At 42.8% G+C, this 12,816-nt stretch overlaps 1 protein-coding gene across 9 annotated transcripts in view; it reads right to left on the bottom strand.

The window, feature by feature from the left end:
* Positions 1–12,816, bottom strand: part of OBSCN (obscurin, cytoskeletal calmodulin and titin-interacting RhoGEF) — a 186,256-nt gene that overhangs the window by 59,410 nt on the left and 114,030 nt on the right. For 8 of the 9 annotated variants that reach the window (XM_059838258.1, XM_059838268.1, XM_059838276.1 and 5 more), the window contains 14 exons: positions 11,099–11,386; positions 9,334–9,606; positions 6,961–8,313; positions 6,124–6,402; positions 5,365–5,443; positions 4,888–5,006; positions 3,792–3,989; positions 3,358–3,390; positions 3,171–3,269; positions 2,482–2,700; positions 1,656–1,722; positions 1,532–1,551; positions 1,098–1,226; positions 242–381 (listed from right to left, as the gene is read on the bottom strand). In XM_059838258.1, coding sequence (XP_059694241.1) covers positions 242–381; positions 1,098–1,226; positions 1,532–1,551; positions 1,656–1,722; positions 2,482–2,700; positions 3,171–3,269; positions 3,358–3,390; positions 3,792–3,989; positions 4,888–5,006; positions 5,365–5,443; positions 6,124–6,402; positions 6,961–8,313; positions 9,334–9,606; positions 11,099–11,386 — 3,296 coding nt within the window. The remainder of the gene's footprint in view (positions 1–241; positions 382–1,097; positions 1,227–1,531; positions 1,552–1,655; positions 1,723–2,481; positions 2,701–3,170; positions 3,270–3,357; positions 3,391–3,791; positions 3,990–4,887; positions 5,007–5,364; positions 5,444–6,123; positions 6,403–6,960; positions 8,314–9,333; positions 9,607–11,098; positions 11,387–12,816) is intronic. The other variant, XM_059838293.1, reaches the window with a different exon arrangement.

Raw genomic sequence — 12,816 nt, 5'->3', positions numbered from 1 at the left:
AAGAGGTACCAAGTCATGTTTTGACCATGTTGACTTGAGCCACTTGTTCAGGATCACAGGGAGAGCATCAGAATTTGATCCCCTGTTCTCTGTATCACAGACACAACATTTAACTACTAGATGCACCTGAAAAAACTGAACTACATCATGAAAGAGGATGGAGATCCCTACACCACAGTAGGCTGGTCATTCTAAGCTTAGTTTTCTCCTTGTATCCAAGTTGTCCATAGAGATGTCATACCTCCCCTCTGGAATCCCCATCTTCAGATTCCGAGGAGGATTCCTGAGCAATGGATGAAGGTCTGGACCGTCCATGGCGAGGAGATGCAGAGGGAGTTCTTGACTCATCATCACTTTCTGCACCTGGTACTCGAAGTTTAGCTGAAGAGCAGAGCAACAGCAAAGTGTTAAATAAGTATTCCCAATTTAAACATCAACCAAATCTATCATAATTTTTCTTCTTCCTGGGAAGACCATTCATTTCCTATTGATTTCCTATTGATATTTAGGATTAAATGAATAATTTGGATGTTTTGGTGTTGCAAGCCTACTGCATGTATTGCCACTACACTGCAAGAATGTTTGTTGGAGAGTTAATGCCTCTATTTTTCCTCCAAGTTAAACTTTTTCTACAAGATAACCAGGGCAGACACAAACCAGCATTTTTAATTCAACTCAACAAATCATTGCATTACTGCACAGCTGTGCACAGAGTTTTTACCTTAATTTGATTTTAAAATTCCACTGTGAGCTAAAACTTGAAGATGTGGGAAGTACAGAAAACAGGATTGCTTTCTGATTTAGGAATGATGAATATCTGAGGAACTAAAATACCTAGGATATGCAAAGTACACTTATATTTTTAAAATTTACTGTAATAGCTATTTTCCTAGTTCAAAATTCTAGACTGAGATGTGCAGATTGGATGGACTCCTACTTAAATTTCTTACCCCTAAGCATTGACAAATGTTCATTGGCTTATATAAAATGACTGTCTCAAAACCTGCTGCATAAATCTCACTTAAAATTAAACAACACCTAAAAAAAGAGGGTTTTTTTCCCTACCATAATTAAACTGTGTTTTCCAGATTCCTTACCCTGAGTTATTTTTGCAGATACCATTTCTGAGATGCGTGAGGTAAGTTTCTGGAAGAACTCTTCTGAGCCAACATCAGCTAATGAAATAGGGCTTTTAGGCACACCTTCTCTGCCAGCTTCAAGGTCTCCTGGAAAGAAAGAGAATTTGTTACTAAGCTGGCAGTGTCATTGAAAATTCATCTCTTTTTGAGTAATAAAAGCTTCTGTGGAAGGAAGGTTTAATTTTCTTCCCTTCTCCTGTTTTTAAAACTGTGCTTGCTCTTAGTTCATCCAAATAATTCACCCTTGAGCAGTGAGCAGTCCTGAAAGGTTCCAGCATTTCAGACAATTTCAAGAAAAGTGGACAAAAATGAGTGGATACATGAAATACATTGACAGCCTCAGCTGTAGATATGGAGGACAGGAAGAAGAGAGAGAAAACAGCTTCTCTTACCTTCAGAGGACTGAATAGTTCTGGAAAAGAAAATAAAGCAGAGTTAAAAGTTGCAATACAATGGGCAGTAAGGAGAGCTGACTGAGGAACACGTCCCCCTTCTCCCACACATCCAACCACTTACCCCAGTGTGGTCATGATGGCTTCTGACACCATCACACGCTCCTGGGTCAGGACTTCAGCCTCTTTCACTGCAAGATTGGGGTTAGTCATTAGAGGACAGAAGGCACAGAATGTCCTTTTTTAGCTATTCAGTGCAGGCACATTTTCTAGATGTGGAGCATGGCAGCAGCTCCTGACCTGGGATATGTATTCCCAGTCCTGTGGTGGCAATGGTTTCCTCCCTCCTCTCCCTGTTCATGGAAAATATGTAATTGCCCCATTTCTCCCCACTGCTCAAGTTATGCTCCTGCAGCTCTTGGTACAATAAAAGTGTGGGATGCAAGGCAGGATAACAGGAAAATGGAATCCTTCACAGCTCTGCTCCAATTTCCAGAATATATTTGTTTTTCCCCCATCTTAGTGTGTTAAAAGAGGCCTTGGAAAGCTCTACAAAAATCAAATAACTCTAATACAAAATACCTCAGCAAAGTGGAGCACTCAAAATAATTTTTCAAAAGGTGACTTTTCCCTGTTACTTTACATTGCCTTTCATTTTTTTAAATTTGTACCTAATTTGGTTGTTCCTTAGACTTGCCTTCTGTTTATACAGAAAAGGTGCTGCTGTTAATACAAGACACAGTCAGAACTCTGAAATATTATAAAAGTAAAGATTGTAACCATTTGCAAGACAAGCAAAATCATGGCTGCTCTTGAGAAAATGCATTTTTTTGGGTGTGATTGGATAGTTTCCTTAACAGTCACACTTGTTAGTTTGGTTTTTTTTTTCCCTTAGGGACTGCATAAAAGAAAAACACAGAGAAATTGATTGTGTTGCAGCAAAGATTTACCATCTGCAACTTCCAGGTTGGCAGTGCAGATGGACTGGCCAGCCTTGTTGGTGGCAATGCAGGTGTAAGCTCCACTGTACTTCTTCTTGACATCCAACAGGATCAGGCTGTGGTGCATGTTGGAACTGGCCAGTTTGTACCCAGGAGTGTCTGGTTTGATCCACAGGATGTCTTCCCGAGACTCTTCTTTCATCCAAGTGATTGTTGGTGGTGGATGTCCTAAAGGGAAATTGGTGCAATAAGCTTTAATCTTCCCCTTTGTGTTCCTCCCTTAAAATGATGAGCCTTGCTGTGAATAAATGCTGATTTTGATCCATTTTCTGATACTTTCCCAGCAATAACAGGCATAATATGCAATGATGGAGGATAAACCATTTTACATCATGCTCATAAATGCATCAAATCTTTCCATAAAACCAAAATTGTCAATCACCATACAATTCATGGTCAATGTGCATCGTACTACAAAGTGTCATTTATCCCCATTTTAACATACAAAACCATGGAGCTGAAGAAAAATAAGATAGTACTGTGAAGTGTCTTTGTAAGAAATGTAATTTGGGAGTAGAATCCCAGACTTCAGATACAGGAATTGAGGTTGCAATGACTTGGGGCAGAGAGAGAAGAATGTGTTGTGAAATGACACATTTCAAGTGTTATTCAGAGAGATGAGGTATCTGCTGACTTACCTTCCACTTTCACAGATAACGTGATGCTTGCACCCTTTTTCACCTTCTTATTTGTAAACCTTTCAAGGAATCTTGGTGGTATCAGCTGCTCATGGGAATCTGGAAATAATATTATTGATGAAGCATAGTGAGTTTAGACTGAAAAATTCCTGGGGCTTCTGTTCTCACCTGCTGGGACTTCTCTCACCTGTTTTGGATGGCTCTTCTTTCTCATAAGGATCTGGAACACAAAAAGAAAAAAAAAAGAACATGACAAATAAGTGTCAATCCAGGAGTTGCAGAAAAAAGCTCCCAAAGTGACTCCAGTGGAGATATTACACAGAAATATGGGTATGATTTGTAAGAGCCCCTAAGTTTTAATGAAATGAACTTTTAAGGTTAATGAAGATGGGTGAGAATAAAATACCTGTTTATGAGACAGACCACAGGGAAGTGGCATCATCATCTTCTTAAACAGTAAATTTATGGGTGAATAAATAAAGACCAGGAGGAAAGCACATCATCTTTTACCTACAGACTTCCCTACCTCACCTGAGTTACGCTGAGAGGTTTTCTCAGTAAAAAATAACTATACAACGTGGCAAGAACCTCTGAAACAGCCCAAAACAGAGCAACACTCACCTTTGACTACCAGCCTGGCTGAGGAGTAGGCAGAGCCAGCAGAGTTGATGACAAATATCAAGTACTGGCCAGCGTCTGCTTTGGTGACGTCGCGGATTTCCAGGGAGTGGAATTCCTGCCTGTCAGTCTTGAGGATCCGGTCCGAGGCCTTTAGGGGCTGCCCATTTTTGAACCAATAGAGACGAGGCTGAGGGTACCCTGTGAGGAGCAGTTACAGACACAGAGAACAAAATTCATTGGCAGCGCTGATTTGGGAGCGTCTCCAAACTGCCAGATCCTCTGCTGTTTCAAGGGTTTAACAGGGCTCCTGTTTCAAGGGTTTAACCAATTAGGAATGCTTAAAAAGGCATTAAATTCGATTTATCTGTTAAAATTCTTTGCTGTCTCCTCAGTTTCTGGCACTCCCCATATTGTCTGCATGTGCAAACGCCTTGGAGGTTGAAAAATCAACACTTAGGTCTGATTTGAATGGTTCAATAAGAGAAATGTTGAAGCCAAATGCATTCTCATAATTTTTATAGATAGCAACAGGAGAAAACAGGAAAATCCCTACCTTTCCCTACCAGAGTCAATGCCAAAGGGATGTTTTTGCAGTTTTTACATTGTAGGAGCAGCCCCTTAATGGACGAAAGCAAGTTCATAACTGCTTCATTTATTGAAGAGAATAAAGGAGACTGACTTTATTTTTATTGATATTATAATATAATTATGATTAATATTAATGCATTATACTAGATATAGTTATTTATGTTATATAAATATATGTAATATATAATGATAGTTATTAATAGGGATTATTATAATAATGTCAAGATTATTGTTCGTTATTGCTCCTGTGCTCAGAGACATCCAGAATTCAGTTTTCAGAAGCACGTGCCTGTCATTATGCCTGGATATATGGACACAAAATGAGGCTTAATCTGCCTGAGTCTGCTCCAACAGTCCCCGTTCAGCAGCATGAACACATTTGTGCAAAAGTGATGCAAGGTGCTCAGCCTGGGGTCACAGCTGCAGGAGAACACCTTGGAAAACCTTGTCCAGCACTCTAACCTAATATCAGACCTGGAAAACTGACAATACCATGGGATCCACTCACCTTTCACCTTCAGGTGAAATTTAGCCAGCGATGCTCCAGGTGCCACATGAATATCATGAAGCTCATCAAAGATCTGGGGCAACTGTTCCTCCTCAGTGGTGGATTCCTCCTGTTCTCGGCTAAGCAGCAATTGGGATTAGAAAGAGGAAAATCAGGACTCCAGGTAAGAGTTTGGAGTCAGAATGACCTCTTTTAGGTAAATTCAGTCTGTGGGTTTTGGCATCCTGAGAACAGACTCAGCACCACCTGACATTAAAAGTAACAGTGATTCCTTGAGGAAATACCCCAGCTTGCCTGAAGGTTTCAGAGCAATTCTGCCCATGATAAATGTGCAGCTGTTGCAGTTATTGCATCTCAGCTGGGCTGGATGCTCCTTTATGGCATTAAATTTGCTCGACACAGCAAACCCAGCCCTGACACAAATACACAGACTGATCTCACTGAGTCACAGGTAAGAGCCAAAGTTCCATATTTTACCTTGAAATGTATTCCTTAGCACTGTAGTAAGATGATGTCTCTGTTGCATCTGCTGCTGTCTCGTAGTCCGTGCTGGTCACTGTTAAATGAAAGAAGATATGTCTGAATCCTCTGAATTTTGAAATTATTTTTCTTGTTAAAATAGTTCTTACTGATTTTAGTTCCCTGACTAATTGGAGTGACTGGCAGGTGGATTTTATATTGTACTGCAGCAGGATCCCACGTGTCCCTGGATTATGGAAAACACCTCTGTCCACCCCGAAAGCTTTGCTCTGAACCTCGCCTTGGAGTTAGCAAAACCCAGCTAAACCCAAGAAGTTTGCAAGTGAAAATTTTGTAGCCAAAACATCTTCCTTTAAAATGCAAATAGTGTGGAGATTCTCAGTTCAGACGAAGAAAGAACAGAGATAATTTCTCCCAGGCTGAGCCTGAGAATCTTAGAGGAAAGAATTAAGACAATTATTATCTCTGTCTCTGTAACCATTGTTATAGTTATGGTTCTTCACAGTGTGCCATTCATAGTCACTAATAGTGTGAGATGTTTCTACTTTGAGACCAATCAAGAATCACCTTAGCAAGTCACATTATAAAAGACCCATTACTTTCACTAAAGTTAACCTCCTAATCCACCTAAAAACTGGAATCTTTCCATCCCCGACTCAACGGCATCAAATGGTGCTTTCCTTGGGAAAAAATAAATTAGCCAGGTCTCAGCAGAACTCTTTTGATTGTTTTCTCTCCAGTGATTTTGAGACTTACAGTCCACACGGAGCTCAGCCTTGGTTGAAGCCACGCCCATGTTGTTCTCGGCGAGGCAGCGGTAGACGCCCATGTCCGTGGGCACCACGGCGGTGATGATCAGCTGGTGACACCCTTCCTGGTCCTCGTTGATCATGTAGTGATCGTTTTCCTCAATAGCTTTGCCATCCTTGAACCAGCGAACCGTGGGCAGGGGTTTGCCAATGACGATGCAGTCAAAGCTCACTGGGTACCCGTCCTGGACCTCTTGGTTTTGGAGCTCGGTCATGAACATGGGGGCTGAAGTTGGGGTGGTTAGAGAGAAGAAAAGTTTGGTTTTATCTAAAACCTATTTTAGACTCCTGAAGCCCAGACTTCTGGTTTCCAGTTTTTTAATTGCAGAATAATATCTTTTCTCTAGAAAAGAGTCAAGAAACTCCCTAGCATTGCAAAGATCAGCACAGCAATACCACAGCTGCCAACTATATATTATCCCTGCTCCTATCCTTGCCAAAATATCTTGTCTCCCTCAGAACCATTCTAAACCCTACATAATTAATTTAAGTACAATAATCGTAGTATTTATGGTCATGTTGCAGTAGGTGACATTTCAAGCATGAAAAGGGACTTCACAGATAAGGCAATAATTGTAACCCCCCCACCAGTGTGCCTCCTCTCCCTCAAAATGAAAAAGAATTAAAAGTCATTATTTCTTTCTAAAAGTGCAAAGCTTTCATAAAAATATCAGCACCAAGTTAAAAAAAAAAAAACCAACAACTTGTTTGAGAGTTAAAAAATTACATTTCGACCTGTTCCCACTGTCTTTTCCAAGGAATAGGCAGGATTTGCTTCCCCTACCTGTGTCAGAAGTCAGCAAAGGTGGTGGAGGTCTCGCTGGAGGTGGAAACTTCCCAAGGGTGGGAGGTGATGCCTTCCCAATGCGCAATTCGATTTTTTTCGGGCCTTGTTCCAAGATGTCGATCTCCACTGGAATTCCCAGAGCGCCAAACATCTCTCTGAACCGTGTGGCAGCCGTTTTGGCCTCGGACATGACTTCAAACTTGATGTAGATGTACTGGTCATCCTCACGGTACGTCTGGTGGTCAACCACGTCTATGTCCCCTTCGTCTGCGCTGACAAAGAGCTCTTCCTCCACATCAGAGATCTCCGTGGAGATCTTGGCCCTGAAGAGCCTGTGGAGTCTCCTTCCTGCTTTTCGGAACGCGTCGTCCAGCTCGCTGCCGGACGAGCTCTCCGTCTCGCTGTCGGTGCTCTGCTTACTCCGCTTCTCCTTAGCAAGAGCTTGAGCTTCCTGAGTGCCAACCACCACCTTAGCGCTGTGTGAGACCTTGCCAAACTTATTGGATGCCTCACAGGTGTATTTACCTGCATCCTTCCTGTCCAGGCCGGCGATTATCAAGGAGCAGGTGCCATCACTGTAGCTGTCTATGTGGTAGTAGCGACCATCCGAGAGCTCCTTGCCGTCTTTCAGCCAGCGGACGTTCATGTCGGTTTTGCTGTGGGCCACACACTCCAGGTGCAGGGTGCTTCCAGGCTCTCCAGAGAAATCTTTGAAGGTCTCGGTGAACACCGGGCACTCCTGTTGCTTGATCTCTTTTCTGACTTTGTAGCCTTTGAAAGCGGCTTGGATCTTCACAGCCGCCTTGTTCATGGAGGGATCGTCTAAATCTGGCAGCTCTGGTTCAGCTGGCTGAGCAGCCGTGGTGGCCACAGTGGTCTCCACAGTGGATGTCTCCCACTGTTTCCATAGTTTTGCTGTGGAGGTGGACTGAACCTTGCTGGTAATGCTGGTGCTCTTCTTCCCAGCTTTCTTGAGGTAGTTCACTAGGGAAGGAGTCCCAGCTCTAGACTCGTCATCAGAGCTTGTGAAAGAGAAATCTGCCTCTCCTGTCCTGGCCAGCTCGTCACACGTGGAGTACTCCTCTGAGTAGTAGTGAGACATCTCTGCTTCCTCCTTCCTCAGCTTCTGAAGCTTCTCATCCTCCTCGGGCACCTCGCTGATGGAATCCAAGGTGGGCTCCCGGCTCATACGGCGCTTCTTGGCCAGGGCTTCCCACAGGAGGTGCAGATCTCCCTCCTGGGCAGCCTCAGGAGGCAGGCTGGGCTGGATGTGTCCATCCACCTGCTCCTCAGCCTGGCTGGCAGGGGGAGCTTCCCTGGCAATCTCCTTCAGCATCGACACTGTGGGAACTGCAGGGAGTGAAACAGATGAGAAGTTAAATATCTGTGAGTTTTGAAAAAACACATGGAAATGTTCTACGTTGGAGAGTCTCGGAGGCATTTAACTAAGCATCATACTGAGAAAAACATGGGAATCTACAGAATCACAGGATGGGGAAGGCTGGAGGGGATGGCTGGATATCATCTAGTCCAGCCTCCCTGCTCACACACAGTCCCCTAGATCACATTATTCAGTGTCCAGATGGATTTTGAATATCTACAGAGAAGGAGACTTCACACCCTCTCTGGGAAGTTGATGCAACTGAATCTGGTCCTGGTGAACTTGTCCTAGCTGACCATGCTTCGAGGAGGAGGATGAACCACTCCTTCTTCAGGAAGCCTGTTCAACCTCAACAGTCCTGTGATTCTATGCATGCACTTACAACATTCCCAAACAACTTTTTTTAGAATTTGTTTATTCCTTGCACATTTGAACCCAATAGATTTCTGCCTTTTTAATGTTGCAGTTGTTAAGACTGCCAGTGGAGTCTGGAAAGCTACCCAGGCTCATCCAATCTCCCAGATATGCAGGGCTTCCCTGTCTTTCCTGAAAAGATCTCCAGTGGCTGCGCTGGGAGCTGAGACTCCCATCTCACATGGACACTCCTGCTTGGTTGGATGTGCCTAAGTCTGAAGGTGTCTGGGACACATTCACGTGCCTCTATATGTTACCCAGTCCATTCTGAGATGCTCCAGGTTGTCTGGAACATTCACAGAATACCCTAAAGCATCTCAAAAGGCACCAAAAACTTGTGTAGAGACAATAATGTCACACCTCAAATATCTGTCTCCAGAAACTCTAATCTGAGCAACTCAAAACTATTTGGGATGCAGGAACATACTGGGCAATGCCAAACAGGAAAATAAAAATTCCTTGTGGATTGTTATCATAGCTTGTAAAAGAAAATTAATTCCAGTCCAAGCTGTGGAGATGGCCCTGGATGTCCATACCAGACCTGATTTATCACCTCAGGAATGCACACTTTGTACCTTCAAGACACAGGCTGGCAACAGATTTGACTTCTGGAGAAGCCATGCAGGTGTAGCTGTCCTGATCCTCAGGTTTAAATCCACGGATAATGAGTATCTGCTTCACTCCATCAGAGAGGATCTCGTATCTCCCTCCAGCTTTTATTTGCTCTTTTCCCTTGAACCAAGTCACTTTCTCCTCAGTTTTACTTGATAATGTGCACTCCAGGCGAGCCACCCCCCCTTCCGAGACAGATCCTCCCACCAAAGGTTGAGTGATGGTAACTGGAGGCTCTGCAATTACAAAAATAAAATTAATTAACACAAAGAACAATCATCTGGCTTTAAGGCACTCCACTCCATAAAATATCCAAGCAACCCATCCATCATTTACAGATTTTTCAGCTGTTGTAGATAACTAAAGGAAAAAAAAAAAAAAAGAAAGACTGGCAGCATCCAAAGTGTGCACTTCCAAAGACAATATCAAAACAACTTTCCAAGCTCTCCCAGTGCTTAAACCAGCTCCATCTAAACACATACATGCAGAATTGGTTGCATTTTCCACATTCCTGTGTGTTTGCTGGTCTTCATTTACCCATCATCAGTATAAAAAATGTTCTACAGATATCTTAAATGTTTTGAAGTGAAGAAGTTGTGATGCGAGACAAAAAAAGAAACAATAAATATAATGAAAAGAGATGATTCAAAGTGGCATTCATGTCTGCCTTCAAATAAAAAAAATAGATATATATTTATGCTATCTTAGGAAGAGTAAGAATTATCAAAAAGCATAAATAATTTAACCAAAAAATTCTCTGCATTTTCTTTATTTTGGAAGGAGGTCTACCAACAGAATGCTGTTTGCAGAACCATGATACCTCAAAGAAAAACACATTAAACTCAGAGATGTTGATTAGGATGTAAAAGAGGATTCTGGGTTCCCAAAAGCAGCACAACCCTCAAGGTTACCCTCTTTTCTGCACATTTCACCATGGTGAGACGATTGCTGCCCAAAATGCTTTGGGTTTGTTGTTGACAAAGTCAGCATGTGCAGAGTCATCAGGGTCCAGCACTGGCAGCAGTTATTGTTGCAGAAAAAAATGTCAATGTGCACCTAAACCTTAAGCAAAAGAGTATTTTTCTATCATTATGCTCATTTTGAGGAATTTAGATGAGTGATACCGAAGAAAGAGTTGCAAGAAAAGACTCAGAGAGAGAGAGAGAGAGAGAGAGACTCCCCATCCCAGTGAAGCTTCCAAAGTTTCACCATCAGACAGCAAAGAAACTGTGTCCCCCAGCATTTCCTTGTGGGGATTCTTAAAAAGATGCATAAAAAACAAAAAAAGAAGGAGAAAGATGGGTGAAGAAGACAACATTGCCCACTCATGGTCACAGTCTTGGTTACCCCAAACACATTCCAGCATGCCCTTTTTCACTCATTCTGTCCTAACTCCACAAGAAAAGACACTCATGGCCAACACATGGGTGCAGTGCAAGAAACCCATGGTGAGGGGCCAGCCCGTGGAGGATGCAGCGCAGGCTGCAAGACAGCCAGATGCAGTTTGGAGGGAATCAAAGAACAGTGCTAAAAACGCAGCAGCTTTTGTTCACAGCAGCCCAGAACGACTTTTTTTATCCCAAGCTCTTCCTCCTCTATTGTGCTGGCAGCCAAGCACTGAAAGATACTGCACTGGGAGATGCCTGGAATGGGTGAAGCAGGCATGCCATGCAAAATGTAGGGTCTGCAGGAGCTTGCAGTCCTTGCTGAGCCTGTGTCCATCCTCACCTAACCGCACTGTCTGGGGGAAGTGCAGCGCCTCGCTGGCCCCCGCTTTGGTCACGGCCGACACTCGGAATCTGTAGGGCTCCCCCGGGGTGAGGCCATCCACCGTGAGCTCCGTGTTTGGGATGAGGCCCTCACTGCAGGACTGCCAGCCAACTCCTGGGATTTTCCTCTCCACCTTGTAGCCCAGGATGTGCTGTGCGCCGTCACCCAGCGGCTTGTGCCAGGACAGGGTGACGGAGTGGCTGCTCTGACTCAGAACTTGTGGTGCCTCGGGTGGCTCGGGGAGGGCTGGGGGCACAACAGAGGTGCTGTGATGTATGATGTGAGCAGGAACACTCCATCCTAAAACACCCAAGAGTGTAGGAGTGTGCCCCTTGCTGACGGAGTGACAAAACTATCCTTTGTCCCCTTAAAAAGGAAAGAAGCCCAGAAGTTTCTCTACTCAATTAGGTGAAAAGACATCTCATAGGTTTAGTGGACTTCACCTCAAACTTAAGGATAGCTAATTGGACAGAAGCCAAAAAGTCCCACTTGGGCAATTTATTAGATAAAGAAGAAAACAAAGAAACTAATGGGTTTTGTGAGGTGTTTTACCAGGAGCAAGGAATTCTTGCACCTGGATTGGTTTTTCTCTGTAAAGAGTTTGTTACTTTGCTTTTTCTTAAACCTTTTTGTTTCCAACACTGCCACAGAAGCCATCCTGCTGATTTTATGCCTTCTAAGGTAGCTGAGCTATCTTGGGTGTGAAATAGACCTCCAAGAGCTTATGGGACCTGGCTCAAGGAGGCTCCAATTTCACAAGAGCCTTCTGCAAGCTGTGAGGATGGAAGCGCAATGGACTGAGTATTCTCCTTGTTGTAAAGCTGAGTGTAAAGTCATCAAAAAGTCACAACCTGTGCCTGTGCACCACTGATTTATCCTTGTCTGCCCTGATCTATGCTGCCAATGACAAACATTCATTTTCCAATTCTCATCTCAAATAATTAACCTCTTGTGTATATATAATTAACCTCTTTGTCCCACCAAGCTTAGGATAAAGATAATCCTACACAGTCCATATTATCAAGGAATTTAACTGAAAATTTATTTAATTACTTAATTTAATTTATTATCAAGGAATTTAACTGAAAATTCCAAGCACATTTGAGCCTTGATTGTGTTTATTTTAAGTCTGGCCTTAATTGAAATCAAGTTATGATAGGACTAAAGAATAACTCAAATATTTTAATAACGAGTCACTCCACTTCTGTGTAATTGCAGTATGTGTCACAGCATCAGGCAGTAAAAAATAAATATGTGATGGGAATGATCTGGTGCCCTGCTGTCCATGATCATAGAACGGTCTGGAATGGGACCTTGAAGATCATCTAATCCCAATCCCTACACTCAGCACACTGGAAAATGTTCCTTGCTTACATTACACTTTGGCCTAAAAAACAGAAATAATTCTTTCAGTCTTGAGTTCAAGACATTTACGATGTAAATGACCTGCCATGATATGCCAATCCAAAGAATTAAAGGCAAATATGGTCAACAGCAGGTTCTTTTAACTCTGGACACCACAAGAACAACATAAAATCTTTTCTCTGTTGCCAGCCAAACTTGTTAGAGAAAAATCTGTCAACAGAAAGATTGTATTTTTATTTTGAAGTTCATTAAATGTAAGTACCCAAAATTAGAAAAAGATTATTTAAATCCATCACACTTTTTTTTTTGTT

This window comes from Haemorhous mexicanus, chromosome 1, assembly GCF_027477595.1.
Source record: "Haemorhous mexicanus isolate bHaeMex1 chromosome 1, bHaeMex1.pri, whole genome shotgun sequence".
NCBI lineage: Eukaryota > Metazoa > Chordata > Aves > Passeriformes > Fringillidae > Haemorhous > Haemorhous mexicanus.
The sequence above is the reverse complement of the archived record's forward strand: the minus strand, read 5'-3'. Positions and strand labels throughout refer to the sequence as shown.